This window comes from Panthera pardus, unplaced genomic scaffold, assembly GCF_024362965.1.
Source record: "Panthera pardus isolate Hobbes unplaced genomic scaffold, ASM2436296v1 HiC_scaffold_2, whole genome shotgun sequence".
Classification (NCBI taxonomy): Eukaryota; Metazoa; Chordata; class Mammalia; order Carnivora; family Felidae; genus Panthera; species Panthera pardus.
The window spans coordinates 66205554-66227764 of record NW_026526765.1 but is presented as its reverse complement, the minus strand read 5'-3'; the positions used below and the strand labels follow the sequence as shown (position 1 = coordinate 66227764).

Below are 22211 nucleotides of genomic sequence, written 5' to 3'. Positions count from 1 at the left end.
CACCTTGGTCTTTGTCAGCAATTAGGCAATGTCCTGGCCTTCACCCACCTCTCCTTTGCTTCATTTTTTAGTATGTTTAGAACCCTAGTCAGGAAGACAGTGCCATCTACTGAGGGTCCTCCAGAGACCCCAAAACGAGGGCTTCTGAGGTCTGGAGAAAAGGGAGTGCAAAAGAGGAGGATGGAGGGAAGTGATGAGAGTACACAGGGGCTGGAGTACAGGGCAGAAAACCCAGGGGCAGAGAGGAACATTGCCCTGGGAAGCAGCAACACCTATCACAGAGATGGCTCCGAGGCACATCTAGGCAAAAAAGTACCTAGCTAGTCCCACAGGCAAGAGTGGCCTGCAGCTGGAAGACAGCTGGGGTCTCTAGCAGATGAGTGAGTGAGAACAGGCAGGTCTCAGCAGCAACCAGCAGCACCAATGACATCTCCATGAATGTCTATGTAGACAGATGACATTGAGAATTAGATCCCCAACACACACACACACACACACACACACACACACACACACACACATTAGATAAGGCTCCAGGGCCCCAAAACAACCTCCAGGGAAGGGGTAAAACCCTCAATTAGCTGAGATTAAGTTTCTGCCACTCCAACAGAATGGGAGTTCAAAATAGAAATTAAGTTGAGTTAAAAGAAAACTTTAATTATATTCCTTGCACAGGTGAATTTATGGACAGATTCCTTCTTGCTGGATAGATATTTTGAAGGCAGAATCAACAAGACTTGGAAGTCAGATGGATGATGGGGTGGTGAGGAGGAGAAAGTCTCTCCTCCATTTAAGAGATTTATTTCCCGAACACCCCAGGCTAGTTCAGGTTCTTCAATACTGTCTGCAAAGTTCTCCTGTCTCCCCGCAATGGTCTCCTCTCATGGCCCTGTAACATAGGTTCAATTGTTCTTACCCACTCAATTAATGATTAGGAACAATAACCAATTGCTCTATAAAGCAACCTACTTAAAGACATTTTCTATTTACTACCTAGAAAAAAACATGCTAGAATTGTACCATTCAGACTGTACTAGAGTCACTGTAACAGTGGGGCTTGTAGGGGTGCCTGGGTGGCTCAGTCGGTTAAACAGCCGACTTCAGCTCAGGTCATGACCTCGCGGTCCGTGAGTTCAAGCTCCGCGTTGGGCTCTGTGCTGATAGCTCAGAGCCTGGAGCTTGTTTCAGATTCTGTGTCTCCCTCTCTCTGACCCTCCCCTGTTCATGCTCTGTCTCTCCCTGTCTCAAAAATAAATAAAATGTTAAAAAAAAAAACAAACAAACAGTAGGGCTTGTAGGGCTTGAGAAAGGTTAGAGCAACACACTTCCCCTTCCAGAGCACCTCATCTAGACACCCTTTTTCATTCTTCCCTTGTGCCTAGACCCCACCACCCTCATAGAAGGTCCAAATCTCACCCTGGGTTTCAAGACCTTTCACACTGGACCCTAGCTCTCATCCTCTCCAACCTTATTTCTTCTCCTCTAACCCCCATCTCCCTCTTGGGGGAAGTGGGGAGTCAGCCTCAGGCCCTCCTGCCCAAAGGTGCAAGCCCATTCTCAAGTTTAGAGGGAGTTGGATTGAAGGAGAGGGCAGGAAAATTGGCTACCTCCATCAAAAAGTGCTAAGAAAGTCCTTAGTTAGCCTGAGGTACAACTACAGGACTCAAGGGGAGGAAGGGGCCCTGATCCGCTTTCCTCTGGTAGAATCACTTCTTCCCAGAAGCTGGCCAGGATGAGGGTGGTGTGCTGGGTGAGGCTCAGTAACTGCATTGGGGCTGGATGAAGCTGAAGCTGGCTTCCCATCTGTGGAAGGCCCACTGATGCCCAACATCACCTGTGCAGATGGAAACAATGCCAAGGTGGTAATCCACTTTGCACTGCCCTTAGAATTTCCCCTGTCCCCCTCTCCACTCAAGCACTTAGTTAGTTCTGTACCCACCACATTGGGTGGGAAAGAAAGTAAGTCAAAGTAAAACTGGCAAACTATCCTGGATTTTGTATTCCATGCCCAAGCCCTTACAGACCTAAGTGATGAAGCCAGTGGTCTTCAAACTTTTGACTGTTTGAAAGCAGTTTGAAAAATTACACACGCTCTTGCATGGGACCTGCAAAATAAATTGTAACACCCAGCACAAAATGAAAACATAGGTCCCTTACTCAAATCTTATTAAGAATTTCAAGAGGATTGGGGTGTCTGGGTGGTTCAGTTGGTTAAGCGTCTGACTTCAGCCCAGGTCATGATCTCGTGGTTCATGGGTTTGAGCCCTGCATCAGGCTCTTGTGCTGACAGCTCAGAGCCTGGAGCCTGCTTCGGATTATGTGTCTCCCTCTCTCTCTACCCCTCCCCCACTCATGGCTCTGTCTGTCTCTCAAAAATGAATAATCATTAAAAAGAAAAAAAGATGTTCAAGGGAATTAAAGAGTATACTTATCATGATGAGCACTGAGTAATGTACAGAATTGTTGAGTCACTATATTGTACACTGAAACTAATATAACACTGTATGTTAACTATACTGGAATTAAAAATCTTCATTTTTAAAAAATTTTAAGAAGACAAAGGCAAGGCATTAAGCCAAGCTCACAGCCCTTCTCAAGGTGGTGCCCTGAGTGGCTACACAGGCTGTGCATCTAGGAAGCTAGTCCTGCTTTCATACACTTTTGAGTTAGCATGTAAAAATATACATATAAATACACAGTTGCAGAAGATGTAGCTCCAGTATACTGTATACTTGATTTAAAAATATTTTCTTCCAAAATGGGCAAAAGACATGAATAGACACTTCTCCAAAGAAGACATCCAGGTGGCCAACAGACACATGAAATGATGCTCGACGTCACTCATCATCAAGCAAATACAAATCAAAGCCACACTGAGATACCACTTCATGCCAGTCAGAGTGGCTACAATGAACAAATCAGGACTATAGATGCTGGCGAGGATATGAGGAAACGGGAACCCTCTTACACTGATGGTGGGAATGCAAACTGGTGCAGCCGATGTGGAAGACAGAGTGGATGTTCCGCAACAAATTCAAAATAGACCTACCTTATGACCCAGGAATAGCACTGCTAGGAATTTACCCAAGGGATACAAGAGTGCTGATGCATAGGGGCACTTGTACCCCAATGTTTATAGCAGCACTCTCAACAACAGCCAAATTATGCAAAGAGCCTAAATGTCCATCAACTGATGAATGGATAAAGATGTGGTTTATATATACAATAGAATGCTACCTGGCAATGAGAAAGAATGAAATCTGGCCATTTGCAGCAACATGGATGGAACTGGAGGGTATTATGCTAAGTGAAATAAGTCAGTCAGAGAAAGACAGATACCATACGTTTTCACTCATGTGGATCTTGAGAAACTTAACAGAAGACCATGGGGAAGGGGAAGGGGGGAAAAAAAGTTACAGAGAGGGAGGGAGACAAACCATAAGAGACTCTTAAATACAGAGAACAAACTGAGGGTTGATGGGGGTTGGGGGAGAGGGGAAAGTGGGTGATGGGCATTGAGGAGGGCACTTGTTGGGATAAGCACTGGGTGTTGTATGGAAACCAATTTGACAATAACTTTCATATTAAAAATAAATAAATAACATAACATAATATAACATGACATAAAAAAAATATTTTCTTCCAGTTCTCAGAGCAGCAAAAAAGTTAATTTAAATTTTTTTTTAACGTTTATTTAATTTTGAGACAGGGAGAGACAGCATGAATGGGGGAGGGTCAGAGAGAGAGGGAGACACAGAATCTGAAACAGGCTCCAGGCTCTGAGCTGTCAGCACAGAGCCTGACGTGGGGCTCGAACTCACGGACTGTGAGATCATGACCTGAGCCGACGTCGGATGCTTAACCGACTGAGCCACCCAGGCGCCCGGCAAAAAGTTAATTTAATGTATGAGAAATGTTTGTCCTGACAGTTCATCTCTGTTGAATGGATAAACAAACTGGTACTTCCACTCAGTGGACTACCACTCAGCAGTAAGAATGGATGGGCTATGGTTACATACCACAATATAGATGAGTCACAAAGTAATTATGCTGAGGAAGAGAACTCAGGCAAAACAATTCATACTACATGAAATGCAAAATTATCCATAGAAACAGAAAGCAGATCAGCGGTTGCCTGGGAAGAGGGGATGGATTAGAATCAGGTGGAGCCATATGGCTAACATCTCACCAAGGGAACGTGAAGTGAAAATGATGTATAGTCATTTCTGGGTATTGCTCATAAAAACATCCCATGCAACCCTCACTCTGTCTTCTTCCCCATCCTCTAGTTGAATGGAGAGAACCTGGATGAAGGGACAGCCACAAGATAGGAGGAGACTGGATTCCTGAATAAGTGCATGAAGCAAATCCCCTTTGACTGGCATTGGACTATAACATGAAAAATAACTAAACTATTATGGTGTTAAACCCCTAACACGTTGGGATTGTTGGTCACAGCCAGAGGCCAACCCTAACTAACACACAATCCAACGCAATCTCTACCAGAAGATAGCTAGCCAGTCTTCTCAAAGTAAGGTTCCACCCCAGGGGCTTAGGCTGGTTTCTTGACTGGCAGACTCAGCACTGATAGCGGCGAGGCTAGCTATGGGAGAGAGCAGTCCATGTTGCTGGGCTAATTTTGTCATAAACCCACTGAGAAAATCCCAAAATGGCTAGGAAGGGGGACTGCCTGATAGTCACAGAAGGTGTCATACTGCCCACCGGGTAAAAGAGGTTCTTCCATAGTGAGGCCCTTTTGGTGAATGTCCACCTGAGACACAAATCACTTAATGCTCTGAAGCCACTCTGGGTAGTTCATGCACATTTGTCTTGCTCAAAACTTACTATCACTAACCTTCAGTCTGTTTCCATTCAAGTTTCTGACCAATAGACTAAACCATTATCCAATGCCCAGAAATCAGTGTGTCTGTACTTCAGGGCTTCCGGGCACATTTCCCTTTTCTAGGTCCCTTAGGCTCTCTTGGAGGAAGTCTGGGTGAAGCCAGCACACTGTGCAGAGCCATCTATAAAGTGGGCTTTAGATTTTTCTTCCTCAGTCAACCTATATCGTAAACAATTCCCCATGAGACCATGAATATCAGTAACAGGAGAGGAATGTAAACAACTTGCTCAGACAACCTACTGCACTTGTGCCTTTAGGGCTTGCTTGGACCCAGGCCATATATGCCACTCCTCTTGGTAATAGAGTACTGCTGGCCACCCCTGACTTTATGGCTAGGTAGATCAGATAACATGGTACCTTAGGTCACCTGGTAACCTGGTATGCCACGGTCAGACAACCAGTTTCACCAGACTCCTGGAGCAAGTCAGGAGCATCTCAAAAGGAGATGCTACTTGCCAAAGGAGGGCATAACTTTGTTCCAAAATTCAATGCCTGAATATAAAGACCAAAGGCAGAACTACTTACTCTGCAACCTGATCCAGTAAAACCTTCTCTCTTCGTATGGTCCCCTCTAAAGTTGACAGCTTTCAAGTGACCCAGTAATAAGTAAAATAATATACCTAAATACAGTATATTTTGCCACACAAGTCTAAAGAAGCCCACCAAGTATTGTACCTCTTTTATTAGTGATAGGGAGTATGATGTACAGCAACTTGTCCTTAATTTTATAGGGAATATCTCAACACACCCTAGACCCCTGGATAGTGCACTGAGTGGACAGACCACTGTATATTTGTGAGATTTATTATCTGCCTTCTAGCACACACATCATGCTTACCAAGTCATCCAGGGTATCTCCTACCTCCTGTTCTCAAGGCCCATCAAAATGATGTCATCAGTGTCACAGTAGATTACCCTGATAGCCAATGGAATGGTGATTTGGTCAAAAATTCCTGTAAAGTAAGTGTGTTCAGAACGTGACATATTCCTGAAGCAAAACAGTAAAGGTTTACTGCTGCCCCTGCCAGAGGAACACAAACTATTCCTGAGGTTTGGTATAGAAGAAAAAGCACTTACTAGACCTACAGTTGTCTATTAGAGGCCAACAACTGCACCCACATGATCCAAGAATGACCACTCTGAAAAAGTGCCTGCAATTGGAGCCCTTACCAGAATAAGTTTGCCATAATGCTCTGTCATTCTTCAAGACAACCTATCTTTGGGGCGCCTGGGTGGCTCAGTCGGTTAAGCGGCCGACTTCGGCTCAGGTCATGATCTTGCGGTCCGTGAGTTCGAGCCCCGCGTCGGGCTCTGTGCTGACAGCTCAGAGCCTGGAGCCTGTTTCGGATTCTGTGTCTCCCTCTCTCTGACCCTCCCCTGTTCATGCTCTGTCTCTCCCTGTCTCAAAAATAAATAAAACGTTAAAAAAATAAAATAAAATAAAAAAAAAAAGACAACCTATCTTCTCCATCAATAAGGAAAATGTGGCATATATATATATATATATATATATATGAATGAAAAATACATGTAAAAAAGTATAAAAAGATATATACATATATATATGTATATACATATATATATGTATATATATATATAAAGGAATATTATTAAACCTTAAAAAAGAAAAACATCCTGGGGTGTCTGAGTCAATTAAGCACCCAACTCTTGATTTTGGCTCAGGTCATGATCTCATGGTTCCTGAGTTCCAGTCCCAGAGCAGGCTCTGTGCTCTCTCTCTCTCTCTCTCTTTCTGTCAATAAATAAACTTTAAAAAGAAGGAGGAGGATGAAGAGGAGAAAATCCTACCATTTGCAACAACATGGATGAACCCGAAGGACGTTTTGCAAAGTGAAATAAGCCAGTCACAAAAAGACAAACATTGCGTGATCTCACTTACATGTGGAGTATTAAAAAAAAAAAAAAAAAAAAAAAAAGCTGAACTCATAACAGAAAGTAGGATAGTGGTTACCAGAGGCTGGGGTGTGCAGAAAAAAAAAAATTTTTTTTTTAAGGTGGAATGGTGGTTTCCAGGGGCTGCTGTGGGAGGGGAGAATAAGGAGTAATTATTTAACAAGTATGGAGTTTCAGTTTTGCAAGATGAAAAGAGTTCTGGAGATGGATGGTGGTAATGGTTGCATATAATATGAATGTACTTAATACCACTGAACTATATGCTTAAAAATGGCTAAGATTAGGGGGTGTCTGGGTGGCTCAGTTGGTTAAGTGTCCAACTTCAGTTCAGGTCATGATCTCACCATCAGTGAGTTTGAGCCCTGTGTCTGGCACTGTGCTGACAGCTCAGAGCCTGTAGCATGCCTCAGATTCTATGTCTCCCTCTCTCTGCCCCTCCCCTTCTCACTCTCTTTCTCTCTCAAAAATAAAATAAAACACTTAAAAAATTTTTTTAATGGCTAAGATCGTTAAGTTTTATGTTGGGCATATTTTGCCACAATAAAAATAAATAAATGGGGGGAAAAATAGTATCTAGCTTCTATTCTGTCCAAACTAAGAGGTCATGTTGATGTAGTGGGAATCACCCTGAAATCCTTCAAATCTTTGATGATGGCACTAATCCCCATAATGAGATGAAGTATTTTTTTTTCTTTTTCATTTTTTAGAGACAGAGAGTGAGGGAGAAGGGCAGAAGGAGAGAAAAAGAGAATCCCAAGCAGGCTCCACGTTCAGTGCAGAGCATGAGGCAGGGGCTTGATCCAGACCCTGGGACTGTGACCTGAGCAGAAATCAAGAGTCAGACGCTCAAATGACTGAGCCACCTGGCCACCTAAGATGAAGTATTTTTCGTTTAGGTTCCTGGCACTTAAGGAAAGCTCCAAGGCCATGTAGCACTGCTTCTCAAAATAGCCCTTGCTCCCATTAATTAGGCTAATGTCATTATTCCGTCTTCTTAGTGATACCAAGAGCAACTCTACATATAACCACTACATGGTTGCAGGGTACCACTGGCCCTGGCATGAGAAAGATTGCACTCAAAACTTTTTCTACAAATGTGCACCATGTGCATATCTCATATATTCAAAAAAGTAGGGAAAACTCATTTTAACAATTAAATACATAATTATTACATTTTTAAATGCTCCTTTGTGTACCACTCAAAATCCTCTCCTGCACACAACTTTTGGGAAAACACTGACCTAGTATGTGCCCCAGTCATTTTCATCTCATCACACTGGTTGTAACTGTGTATTTAACTATCCACTTTCCCCACCAGACTGGGGACAGGTGTGGGGTCTGAACTCTGCTGTCCCAAGCAATGAACGCTGGACTCCTAGTTGACAATACGTTACAAACAAAAGACCCAGACCATTCCCTCGTCCCTTTCACCTCAAACTATCCACGAGCCCATGAGTTCCGGCTGGCTGATGTTGAGCAGCCACTTCGCCTTTTTTGGCCTCGATTTTTCTCCGCTGCAAAATGGGAACGACCATACCCGCCTCCTCGTGTGAGGAGCGACTCTGCAAGGAGTCAGATGGTGGGTGTGAAAGTACTCTAGAAAATAATTAATTCACTCATCCATTTAGCAGGCAGTTATTACAGGCCCGGGGCGGTACAGCACGGTTACCACAGCAACCACCCTTCCCTGGCACAGGTCGCATCCCGGGAGTCCACCAGTTTCTCACTCTTACAGAACTTCGGGTGGTGACCTTATTCAAAATGGCGCAGGCAGCCTCGGGGGCTAGTGCGGCGGCGCGGCCGCCGCGCCCTATGACCTGCTGGCAGCAGCAGAGGGGGGAGCCGGGCGCCGCCATATTGGCTGTTGTCCTGCGAGGGGAGCGGCGGCGGCGGCGGCGGCGACGACGCGTGTGGAGCGAGGGATCGGCGCGAGCAGCGGCATGACTCGGAGGCGGAGCAGGCCGAGCGGCGGCGCGGGTCGGCGCGAGCGGGTGCGAGCCGCGGGGCAACAGAAGCCCCAGGCTCCCGAACCCCCGCCGCCGCCCAGCCTGGAAGCTGGAGCGGGTGCAGGGCCCCCGGAGGCGCCCGCGGAGCCGGACCGCCACGGCCCCAGGGAGGAGGACGAGCCCAAGTTGGCTCCCGGACCACAGGTAGGAGCGAGCGAGGCGAGTCCGGCCGCTCCGGCACTTTCACTTCCCGGGAGCGGGGCCGGGGTGAGCTTGGGGATGAACCATCTTCCACCGGCTGGGGCTGAGGCTTTCTCCCCCGAGGCGGGAGTGGAGGCTGGACCCTTCTCTCCAAGCCGAAGCATGGCCCGTCCTGTGACCAGGCTGCCTGCCCTCTCCCGCCGCCTCCGGGCTGGAGCAGGGGCTAGACTTTGTGGTCGCATACCCACCCACACTGGGACTGGGCTCTGATCCTGAGGCCACAGCCCAGCTCTCTGCCCTTCTCCCCCTGGGCCCACCTGCTCCACCACCTACCCACAGAGCAGCCTGGGGCGCTGTGGCCTGGAAGGCTACAGCCTCTTCCCTCTCCCCCCACCCTGGGAACGGCCCCACCCTTTCCCTTCACTGCCTGCAGCCACTGCCCCCTCAGCAGCTGTGTGCCCCCAGCGTATGTCTCTCCTGTGGCCTCCCTCCTCTCCCTGCCCAACATAGCAGTTGGAGCAGACTGTCAGGCAGCCCCAAAGACTATTTAGTGGGGCTCCTGCACTGAAGTGAAAACCTAGCAAAGCCTTCCCTTTCTTCCCTCTATACCCCTGACCCACAAGGTGGCCCATCTCAACCCTCAGATCCCTGGGTTTGGTGAATCCTGCTGAGAGTGAGCAGTAGTAGCAGGATTCCGCAAAGCCTCCAGCTTGCCACCTGGAAGAAGGTCACTTTCTTTTGAGCAAAGGAGATAATGGGAGGTACCCTGCCAGTGTTCACTGAGAGCCCGGGGTGACATGAGCCTCAGTTGCTCCGGGAGGGTTGTGGCACATGGGGCTGGGTGGCTCGCCCTAAGCTTGCTCTGACAAAAGAGTTTTGAGTTGGTCTTTTGGCTGAGCCTGCCAAGGAAGGCAGGCTCCTGCAGGAGTCTTGGAGGGTCGGATGCAGCGCCGGATGAGGATGAGGCGTGGCGGAAGATGCGTTTGGCTCTGCAGACACTGCATCGGGCAGCAGGGGACTCTGGGAGGCTGGTGCAGCCAGAAGGCATGGCTCTTGACAGCCTTCTAGTAGAATCTCTGGAATTGTGCATGTGAGTGGGGATGTCATTTGGGGTACCATTGCCAGAAAGCCTTCCCTAACTTTCCCAGTTGCGTGAGGTGCCCCCTTTGTGCCCACAGCCCCCTGTGCTTCCCTTTGGTAGCACTCCCCATTCTTCAGTGAGACATTCTGTTGATGTATCTGTTCCCTGCACTGCACTGTGAACTCCGCAGGGGCACAGACTATGTCATCTATCTCTGATTCTCCATGCCTAGCCCTGGGCCTTGCTGACACTGAGTAAAAATAACTAGGTGAATGAGAGAGAGAATGAATCCGTTGAGAACCTGTGCTTATTGTAACCTAGTTTTGATGCTGGTCTCCTTTGTGTTTCAGATCACAGTAAGATTTTTAATTAATGAAAATGTCACCACTTATTGAGTGTCAGAAGCCCCACCTTCACCCCACCCCCTCCCCTGGGCTGAGACTGATTCCAAAGGATGCAACTCCCCAGGTTGGACCCCACCCTTGCCTGGTCTGACTTTAGACCCTGAACCTGCTTCCCCCCTCTAGCTTTCCTCTTTCGCTTCTCTGGGCCACCCTGGGAGTCCAACAAAAGGAGAGAGTTGGGATAGGGAGAGCCAGGGGAGCTGTTGTTTTCTCTCTTTCCCATTTAGACCAGCAATACTTTAGGGTCGCCTGCCACTTAGGTTATAGTATTCATGGCCAAAATTTTGGATAATGGCTTAATCATTTAATTTTTATTTAGGACGCAGCTTTCCTAAGAGCTATAATCATCATTATCTACTCCACTGCCTGACCTGCAAATTCATTAATTTATTCATGCCAGACACTCTACATACCATACTTCTAATCTTCCCACCACTCCTGTTCTTTCCTCAGCATTTAGTACAAATGTGATGAGTTAACTATTGGTTTAATTATTGGTCTACTTTTGCTACATAAACTCTGAGAGTGCAGGAACCACGTCAGTTACCATTGTACCCCTATGCCTGGTAATTAACAAATATTAATGAACTGAAGGATATAAATACGATTACACTATTTTTCAGATGAAGAAACAAATGCTCATATGACATATGCCCAAATAACTCCCACTATAGGTCACAGGTGCCTCCTGGCCCCCAAAAAAGGACACTCTTGTGTACTATGTGGGATTTACAAGGCATTTTTTTTTTTACTATAGCCACAAAGAGGTAAAACAAACTGACAAACTCTTTTCTGATTGTACCCCACTTTTTTGCTGGGGAGGGGGTTTCTGAATGCCAGAAGCAGACTTTTGTGCCCTGGTGAGAAGCACCTGCTGAAAGGGTTGGAGTCATTGTTCTGCCCCCTAGCGTGCCTGTGGTGAGGATCTCTGTCTCCCACTGCCACTTAAAACTCTGTGTACACAGAGTGGGTCAGCAAGGTGAAACTCACTGTCGCATGCCAAAGACAGCAAATAGGACCACTTCCAATCCACAGATAGGTTCTAATGTCCCAGGTCACATATTGCTTTGGTTTTGTTTTAAGCCAATTTCTTAAAAGCCAAAAGATTCCTACAAACTGGATTTGTGCCATGTCTTAAAACTCTAAAAATCTGGTGCCACTGAGCCCAATTTCTGCAAGGCAATAATATGAAGTTTTGAGTAGTGTCTGCCCCTGATATGAAGGACACCCTGATCTGTGCCAGGCCCTGGGCTAGCTGGGAATGCAGAAGTAATTCAGACATGGTCCCTGCCCACAAAGGGCTTGTGGTTCAGAGAACATGTATATAGTAATCACAGGTAGGCTGGAAGAGCCATGATTACTCTGAATTCAGGTTCAAAGGCCACTCTGGTTCCATCCAGACCCTTTCGCTCACTTTGGTTACTTGTACACATTTAATTTTTTTTAAGTTTACTTATTTTTGAGAGAGAAAGAGAGGGAGAGCATGCGCATGCACAAGCTAGGGAAGGGCAGAGAGAGAGAGGGAGACAGAATCTGAAGCAGCCTCCAGGCTCTGAGTGTCAGCACAGAGCCTAACACAGGGCTCGAACCCACGAATGGTGAGATCATGACCTGAGCCTAAGTTCGATGCTCAACCGACTGAGCCATCCAGGCACCCTGCATTACTTGTGCACATTTAAATGTGGGACCTTGAGCTAGCTTATTGGGGATCCCAAAAGTCCTTACTTAGAATTGTTTCAGGTCATTAAACTTTATTGATCTGTTCACTAACAATCCAAATCCTCATTCACTAAACTAAAACTGTTACTACCTTATTAGCAAAGAACAAAAAACCTTACAAAGCAGCTGAATAAGGCAATAGTGAGAAAGTGTTTTGTGTTCCAGACTTGGGGTGAACTCCAAGGTCAGTCTCTTTCTAGCTTTGTGTTCCTGGGCATGTTTTTTCCCCTCCCTAAGCCTCATCAGCAACATCACAAGAAAATGTGCAGCAACCCACCTAGCACCTAGTACATCAAGGCTAGAGCAGGAGTTGGAGATAGTGGGAACTGTGCCATCCAAAGCCTGCCAGCTCTGCTTCTGTCTTTCCATCTCTCTTGGACCACTCAGCCTGCAGTCCAGGGGCACACTCAGTAAACCCTCAGGAGACTTGCCAGACTGTAAACCAGCAGTTGGTGCTGGTTGAGCTCATCTTGTGTTTCCCATCTCTCACCTCTACGGCACCTGCTGAGACCTGCCTGGCCCAGTTTAAAGAGACTCTAGAGACCTGGTTCCCCACTGCTCAGAGTTAAACCTGCTCCCTCAAGAGACTGGAGCACAGGATTAGTCAGTATCTTTATTGAAACCATCTCATTATGTTTGATCCACTGAGCAAGCATTATGACCTCTGTGCTAGGGCTTTCATTTTGGGCACAAAGATAAATAAGATAGTCCCTATACCCAGGAATCTCCCCCCTTAAAATCATTGCCCACCCAGCCTGGCCACTTTCACTGCAAGTAGTAGGAAACGATACAAGAAGGGGTGGATCCCTGCCACCTCTGGTTCTTTGTAAGCCAGTAGAGATTCACTATGTAGAAATGTTAAAGGGCCTTTGAAGATGAAGACTTAGCTGCTGAGATTTTTTTTAATTTTTAATTTCCTTAAAATATCCCCAGAGCTATAATCTTAATATCTAATATCAGATAAACTATTAAGATCCTAACGACTTTATATACTAAACCTAGAAGTTTTAAGAGCAGGGGCTATATTTAACTCATTTGTGGGGTATTTAGTGTGCACGGTCCTTATGTGCTCAATAAGTGGCTATTAAACCAAATGAAAATAAAAGAAGTAAAAGTTAGGTTTCTTCCACTTTGTGCTTACCAGCTTCTACTGCTGGGCCAGGCTGGCAGTCATTCATTCCTTTAGACATCACACCCAGTCTCCCTCTCACCTGATCTGGTGTTCATTTATTCTGCAAATACTAATGGACACCTGATCTGTGTACCAGACCCTAGGCTAGCTGAGGATACAGAAGTGAATCAGTCCCTGCCCGCATGTATGTATTAATTGTAGTTAGGCTAGAAGAGCATCACTTCCTCTGAGTTACGGTTCAAATCCTAGATCCTAGTACGCAGCCTTTCAAAGAGTTTTAGCCCTGTTAGCATGTTTTCTCACATGTATGACAGTGATGCCAGAGTCACATTAGGGCAGCAAGTGCTGCATGTCAAGCACTTAGCACAAGTGGTAGCTATGATTATTATAGATATTTGGTGCTGAAGATGCACAAATATGATAACCAATAGAAGATTTCTCAGAGCTGATGCTTCAAGGTTGAGTAGAAGTTCCTTTAGAGAAGGTGAGAGAAAGTGTCTAAACAAAGAAAGCAATGTAGAGACCCAGAGGCGAGAATTGCCCAATTCAGGCAGAGTAGCATGAGATCAGGCTGGAGAGGTTAGCAGGGTTCTAGAAAACCACAGCAAGAAGTTTGGGCTTTATCCTGCAGGCAGTGAGGAATCAATGAAAGCTTTTAAATAGGAAAATAAACATGTTCTTGGGTAAGTTCTCTGATAGCATGAGAGGACGTAATTCTCAGTGGAAGAGGTAGCTGTGATTGCTTGATTCCACCTCTTCCTCATCCTAGCCTAACTAATCATCAGATCCTCCGTGTTTTGCTGGATTCTGTCCCAGACCTACAGAATTAGAGTCTCTAGGTCCAGAGCCCAGGAATCTTGTTGTTAAACTGCCCCAGGTGATTCTGGTATGTGGCTGGGTCTGCTAACTGCTCAGTTGAGGGTGGTATGAGGAGCTTTGTGGAAGCCTAGGATATTCTTCAAAGAATAGGGCTTCCGGAGAGGGGAGCTTTTCCATAAGCAGGAATAGAAACAGCCTTAGTTTTAAAAACAAAAAACAGGCTTTCCCCAGTTTTCCAGTTGTTGCCCCATTAATGTTATTCTCCAACTGCTGATCTTCCCTTGTGTATCCAAACTCTTACCCATGCCCATTACATGCTGTCATCTCTGCTGAATGATCAGGATGCAGTGAGTCATGGGACACAGGTCCTGCCCTCAGTGTTCTCAGTGTTGTGGAGAAGACAGATCTCAAAAACTGGGACACGTACGATAAGCTCTATTCAAGAGGTATGTAAGAAAGCATTAGGGCATCCCAGAGCAAAGCAGTTAATTCTGCCTGTGGACTTAGAAGGAAGTAACACCCTAACTGTGCCTAAAAAAGAAGAGGCAGAGGGGAACAACATCAGTGAGGGTGTGGTGCTTTATATATTTGGGGAAAGAATGGATATTGGGGAAAGGAGTGGTTAATGGTTTTTCCTGGCAGGATGTGCAGAACAGAAAAGGACTAAGGAGAGAAGGTCTTGTGTCCCAGGAAGGGCCCTTTGTTTACACCCTTTGGTTCTGTGCCCTTGCTCCCACACTCATCCTTCAACCTATAGGTGGATGAACATGCTGCAGTCCTAGGCCATCTCCTTATAGTCCCTCCTCAAGACTCTCAGCTCTCCAGCAACTTTTGTGGTTCTCTCTCCATTCTGAAATGAATAGGTTCTTCCATCTACTCTGAAAAGTGATATAGGGAAACTAGATAGTAAGAAGGACCCTGAAACATGGAAGGGTCTTATTAGGAAGTTGTAGCCAGAGATCGTGGATGGGGGGGTTCAAAGGGGCCTTGAAGGTCACCTGTCTAGTCCTCTGTCCTGTGCTTCAAGTAATAACTTTGGATTGGGCAAGTCTCACTTAGTAAGTTTCCCTGTCATTTCTTCCAGGACAGAAGAGGAAAGAAACTAACGGGTATTGAGCACCTACTGTGTGCCAGGCCCAGGCCAGGTACTTTACATAATTTATTTCCTTCTGTCCTCACAACTCTGTGAAGTATGGTTTTATTCTCATTTCATAAATGAGGAAATTGAGGCTCAAAGAAATTGAGTAATTAAGATAATACTGAAATGGCAGAACTGGGTTTTGAACTCACAACAGTCTATCTCCAAAGTTCATACTCTTCCACCCATGAGAAATCCATGCTCGGGTGACAGAGTAGGTTATATGATTTGCCTGAAGTTCTAAGTTATTAAGCAACAGTTTAGGCCTTCTTGTGGCTGACCGCACCCAGAAAGCAGGTTCAACAGATGAGCTAGCCTTGGGCAGGTGGAAGGCCACTGGGGTCAGAGAGACTCGTTACCCTATCCTTGGCTGAGCTTGTACAACCAGAGAAGATTCTCCGCAAACTGGCTGATATGAAATAGCTGTTCATCCAGGAAGGAACTGAGACAACAGACTGAGTGGGAGTTTGGGTGAAAGCTCTAGGGCACTGAGGTGCACTTATATCACCTCGTTAAGAATTAAATGTAGCTCTGATTGCCAGCCTCAGAATGGTCTGAGATTCTTCACACTGATGCCCTCTCATCAGTAGCCCAGAGTCACAAAGATAGGCCTTTTAGCATAGCATATCCAGGAAGTGGCTAGTTCAGCTTGTCTTTAGACTCTGTCCTTTGTATAGAGCAACTAAAATGTGAGCCAGGTGGGCTTTTAAGCGTTTATTCATTTATTCAGTGAATGCCTGCTATGTGTCAGGTCCAAGCCAAGCCTGGGTTCCCGGGCACACTTAAATGACCAAGATGCACTCCCTGCCCCCAAAGAGTCCTCATTCCACCAGGGGTTTGAGACAGACAGAATATGTCTATGGTGTAGTGTGATAGGTACTATAGTAAAAGAATTAGTTCTACTCAGCCTGGTCCAGCAAAAGCTTGACCTTTGACCAAGATCTTAGGGCATGAGTACAAATTTGCTGGGGAGTGGAACTGAGATGCTGAGGTTTCCAGGGCACAGTGTATTTGCTGGAGGAGCAGTACAAATAGAACCTAAGATTCTCAGATGTTAAGCTTGGAAATGAAGCATGGAGAGGTCAGCTGGGGCCAAGTCATGAAACACGGGGGCCAGAAAGTGCTGCAGTAGTGAACTCAACCAGAAAGCCAGGAGATTAAAGAGAGACCAAGGTGGGAAAAGGAGCTAAAAGAAGGAGATACTCAAATTGGATAGGTACATGAGAAGGCACATAATAAGCTTACATGAAGCAGAGAAGCCCAGTGCCCAGGTTGGTTGGTTGGTTGGTTGTTTTAATTTGTATATTATTTTGTTACATTAATTTTAATTGCGTGTTATTTTAATTTGTGTCCCTGCCTGATTCTCCAAAATGAATATGAGGCATCTGGGAGTTTGGGAGTATTGATGTCCCCATGCATGAACCTGCCTGGTTTAAGCATGTGTTCTTAAGGCAGAAATTCTATGTTATTCGATGTTTCCCAGTACCTAGCACAATGAGAATGGGCTCTGAGCATGTTCACTGAAGGAGGAAATGAGTGGGTGAATGGAAGAGTAAGTGGCAGTAACCGAGCTGGTGACTTTTGGTAGGCTGGGTATTAATAATTTTCTCTGCTTCTGGAAGGGAATTTTAGCTGCTACTGTTGTCTTCTGCCTTAGTGACAGGGAGGCTCTTGGAGTTGGGTGCCTTGAGAGTTGAATGCTCTAATGGGCCATTTCAGAATAGAATTTGGAAGCTATTGCAGGACCACTGGTTAAATAGAGCATATGTCTTGGGGGAATCCTCTACAAACATACACAAACTCTTGGGATTAAAAGGAATCCATGAGAGAAATGAGAACAGGTTTAGTGCTGGCTGTTAGATCCAGCCTCAGAGCAGACCTTGATAGCTGCCTCGCCTGGTAACCTGGGTTATTCTCCAGCAATTCCCAAATTGTGGACAGAAAGATGAGGTGGGAAATTTATGCCCCAAAAGAGCTATCCAGATATGCCATGAACTGTATCATTGTTAATAATCGCTATTGCTTACTGTGCACCCACTGGGTTACAGGCACCATACCATTAGAGACTTTACATTAGCAGTTTTCAAAGTGTTTGGTCTTAGGGACCTTTTATACTCCTAAAAATTATTGAGGACCCAAAAGAGCTTTCTTTTGTTGGTTTTATCTGTTCATATTTACCAAAATAAGTATTAAAGCTGAGAAAGTTTAAAAATATTTAGTTACTAAATCATTTAAGAATATCAATATTAAACCTGTCATGTTAACATACATAATTTTTTAATGGAAAATACATTTTCCAAAAAAATAATAGAAGACTGGTCTCATTTTCATTTTCACAAATTTGTTTGTCTGGCTTAATAGAAAGAAGCTGGATGCTCATATGTGTTTCTGTATTCTGTCTGCTGCAGTACATTTTTTTGAAGTATATTTTAAAAATCCAGCCTCAAACAGATGTTGTTGGAAAAGGAAGGAGTATTTTAAAAAAATTTTTTTAATCTTTATTTATTTCTGAGAGAGAGAAAGACAGAGCATGAGCAGGGGAGGGGCAGAGAGAGGGAGACACAGAATCCGAAGCAGGCTGCAGGCTCTGAGCTGTCAGCACAGAGCCTGATGCGGCGCTCGGACTTATCATCTAGGAGATCATGACCTGAGCTGAAGTCAGGTACCCAGCCAACTGAGCCACCCAGGCGCCTCTAGGAAGGAGTATTTTAAAAGCCTTTCCAGGTGATTGTTGATAATTCTTCTTTGCAGTGTGGAATCTGAGACCATTTTAATGAAGTCTTTGCACTCATTACATTAAAATCTGTTGGTTTATCTAGCACTTTGAATGGATTTTTTTTAACAATGCATGATTCTGAAACATCATGCTTTGCTCATTTGGAAAATAGGTTCACTGAGTTATGCAGCTCTTCCAAATGTTTTCCCATTTCATTTTACAGTATCAAAAAATAACATTTGTCACTATAACCACCATTTACACCAGAAAAGTCTAAGGATTGGGAAGCTTTTGATTTCATGATGGTGGATACAAAATTCTAATTTCCAAATTTCCAAAATTCTGAATTTTGCCTGAAAGCTTGAATTTTGTCATTGGCCACAAGTAAAAAGTTGTTTTCCTGGAAGTGATGGGTTCATTTTGTTCATTTTTTGAGAAAATGTCTGGCATTTTTCAAGTCTGAGTAACCAGAGTTTGTCAGTCATTCTTCAAGTAAAAATGGTGTTCCATGAGAAAAATTGGCTTCCTTTTCCTTTGATTTTAACTATTCTTATCCAGAAATATCTAGAATACCCTAGCATAATGTTTCTCAGGCCAAGACAGAAAAGTCTTGGACCTGGTCAGGTGAGAGAGCAGAGATATAGTGGTTGCATATGCCTGCCCCCTGGGCAAGGAGTGGCTACAGTCTAGGGTTCACCTGGCTCCTTGACTGCTCTGGGAATTTGCATGCTAAAACAGGACCCTTGTGTGAGTAACCCCACACTCCAGAGATTCTGGTTTTGTCTAGAGTGAAGCAGAATTTAATCTTGGAGTCTTTTTTGAGCAGATCCCAAGTCTAGAACCTTTCCTAGCTCTTCCCCTATCTTTTTCCTAGTTCCAGATCTTTAGCTGGAGAGGCTCTGACATTTAAACTGAAGTAAGAAGGAATAATTATTGTCCAGGGCTCCTGAGTTTAAGGATCAGTTCCCTACCCATTATGATGAAGAAGAATGGTTGGGTGTTTCATTCATTCTATAAACATTTATTGTTCGTGTTCTTGTGTGGGGATACTGTGCCTGGTGTAAAAAATGCAGCTTGAGAACAGCTACTTTAAAAGCCTGAGTTGACTTCAGGACATAAGGGGTCATGATTGACGGGAATTTGAAAAATGGCAGGACATTGCAGTCAAAGAGAATTCTGAACCAAGAGCTTTTCTATAGTAAAGCAAAAATTTGCAGGAACAGTGGTAGTACTGACTGAATATAACATCTCTAGGACTTGGGATTTTCACCACCCTCTGGCAGTAGAGGTGAAAATGTCAGAGAAAAAAGTCCCCAGGTTCCACCATGCATCGTATTCAGGGGCAGGCACTAAGATTTAGGATTAAGACAGCTTTGGAGATAGCCCCAAGAATTGCCAGGCCAGAAAGAAGAAAAGTATACCAAGCTCATGACAGTGGATAACTGGTTTCCAATGTAGATTTATTAAGAACAGAACAGCCAGAAGGCCTAGGTGATGATAGATTGAGTGTCTACTGTATGGCTCCTTTGAGCTAATAAGCTTTGCATCTCTAATGTCACTTAGTCTAGACAACCTTATGCAATGTAGGTGGTATCATTCCTGCTTCAGTTAGGACCTAATTAACTTTCTATGCCCTGTGTTTTCTTTTCTTTAACTGGAAAGACAGCCTGTCCTGTAAGTTCACTTCCATTGATGGCTAATCTCATTTATAATGCGGACCAGTTTGGCTCTAGGGAGAGCCACATTATTCCATAAATGAGGCCATCTGATTGTAATCCCCAAGGAATGTGATCTTTCACTCTTGCATGCTTGAGATTGGAACCATTCAGATGAAGGTCCAGGGTAGGGGGATGGCCTTTCTCTGTGAGAAGCAATAATTTCAGAATTTCAAGCAATGTCTCACTAAGCTGTATTGCCATAGTGACATCTAATAAATTTGAGTTAGCCACTATGTGCCCAGCTGATCCTATGCCCTCTGGTACATTGTAAGAGATCCAGACAAGAATCATACCTGATGCTTGCCTTCTAGGAGCACATTCTAGTAGAAGGGACAGAAAATGCAGGTAAATAAGTTAAGTGGAAGGCACAGATGCTGTAACCAAGGCATAATGTGCTGTGGAGATATGGAGAGGAGAGGTAAATTACGACAGGAACCCTCTGGGAAAGCCTGGATGAAGTTGGATTTAAGCCCTGCCCAACTACTTATTGATAAACTTGGGAAGGAAGGGGATTTAAAACAGAAGATCCCCTTTAGCAAAGGCACAAGGTAGAGGTAGGAGAGTATAGAAAGTATTTGGGGAACTTAAAGAATGACTTCATGGGGTAGAGGGCAGAGATTAAGATGTCTAAAAGTCACCTTAAATTCACTACACATTAGAGATGCTTGTATTAAAAAGTAGAGTGACATATTTTCTGTATTTTTCAAGCTTAGGCCTGATTTTAAATGTTTCCCATCACTCCCATCATGTTCATAATTAGTACCATATGTTGAGCAACGTATTATGGGCCTGGCACTGGAGTAGGTGCTTTGTCCATTTTAGTATATGTGCTGCCAAAGTGAGCATGGTGCTTTGTCCATTTAATATTCACAGCCAATCCTACAAGTTAGGACTTAATCCCGTTTTACAGATGAAGAAACAGAGAGTAGGACTTGCCCAACATCATACAGCTGGTAAGTGCTAGAGGCCCAAGATTAGTGCCAAAAACCAGTGTCATTTCCACTACACCCAGTGCCTCCCACAAGTACTTTGGCACTAAGTATAGTCACACTGATCACGTGTTTAACTTATAAAAATTCTGCATTTGCTTTTAAAAGGAAAAAAAACGTTTATTGAACATTGCCCATATATGTTATACATTTGAATTCTTGGTTGTGCCAGAACTATATATACTATACTTCACAATGCATACAAAGAATTTCAGAATAATTTTACCCATAGATTTTCCTCTTATGTAGTAACTTTAGAACCTAATACCCAAATGAAATGAAACTCTGTTGTAGTAAAATGACATGTCCTGGTGTTTTCCATAAGAATATGGATGGTCACCATCAGTACAGGAAAAGGGACTTGGGTGTTGACCTCACCTCCCTCTGGAGTTACTATGGCACCTTATAGATAGCTAAGAAAATTTGCCTGGGGATACTTCTCAGAAAGGCCTCCTTTGCCTTAACTTCTCAGAATACCATCCTCCTCCATCAGACTCCCACCCTTTCCATAAGATGCTCACCACCAGTGGGTTAGAAGCTATATCCTTATGCAGGTACAGTTAAGCAGTTGCCTTGTCCACTGAAATGTTCCTTTGACAGAAACCTTTTAGGTAGTATCTCACATGAGTTCCACATACAAGATTTCTCTTTCTCTGGTACTCTTTTCGAAGGTCTTTGTACTGCCCCAAATGTTTCATTATGCTTCTGGTACTACTATTTGGTTCCTTTTTTTTTTTTCCTCCTAGAAGCCAGAGACCCAGGTCAGTGTAATTGTAACATTACAGGTTTAAGGATACCCTGATGCCAATTTATTGTGAGAAAGTGATTTTATTCGAGAAAGATGATGGCATTTATTTTCTTGGTAGGATGAGGATGATACCCTTATTCCTTTGCTTAGGCCTCTGCAAACACCTGTTACCTAGTGGTGGGTAAGTTTGGAAGGTATATCAGTTAATATAACTATTGCATGTAATAAACCACCCCAAAACTTAGTGGCTTAAAACAACACCATTTATTATTTCTCATGAGTCTCTGGGTTGACTGGGTATTTCTGCCAATTGGGTTGACTTGACTGATCTCAGCTGGGCTCACTCATGTTATCAGATCCACTGGCCAGTCAGCGAGGAAGACTCAGATTTCTCCACGTGTCTCTCAACATCCCTCCAGCAGCTAGCCCAGTCATGCTCTCGTGGGAGGCAGAGGTGCAAGAGCGAGCAAGCCCAGCCATGCAAAGAAGCAAGTAGAAATGCATACATACCTTTAAGCTTATGCTGGCAGCAAATTTGCTAACATCCCATTGGCCAAAGAAAGTGACATGACGAAGTGTCAGAGAGAGAGGGTTCTACAAAGTTGCAGAATAGCCCTGGAAGCAGTGGCATTGGTATAGTGGTGAGCAAAGCTGCCTTCCAAAGTTGCAGGATATAGGAAAGCCATTAATTGGGGTCATTAAATGCAATCGGGTTCCCAATCATACCCCTCAATGTGACATAAAACCTATAGACTTCTATTTCTATGTCATTTGTCCTAGAAG

General features: G+C 44.5%; 1 protein-coding gene across 21 annotated transcripts in view; it reads left to right on the top strand.

The window, feature by feature from the left end:
* The first annotated feature begins 8651 nt into the window (after positions 1 to 8651).
* Positions 8652 to 22211, top strand: part of FAM193B (family with sequence similarity 193 member B) — a 31473-nt gene continuing 17913 nt past the window's right edge. For 3 of the 21 annotated variants that reach the window (XM_019450466.2, XM_019450464.2, XM_019450462.2), the window contains exon 1: positions 8654 to 8967. In XM_019450466.2, coding sequence (XP_019306011.1) covers positions 8758 to 8967 — 210 coding nt within the window. In that variant the 5' untranslated portion in view covers positions 8654 to 8757. Of the gene's footprint in view, positions 8968 to 8992; positions 10055 to 10395; positions 10514 to 13360; positions 14566 to 15203; positions 15265 to 20564; positions 20645 to 21546; positions 21610 to 21784; positions 21917 to 22211 lie in introns of those variants that run through there. The other 18 variants (XM_053907125.1, XM_053907132.1, XM_053907128.1 and 15 more) reach the window with 18 other exon arrangements.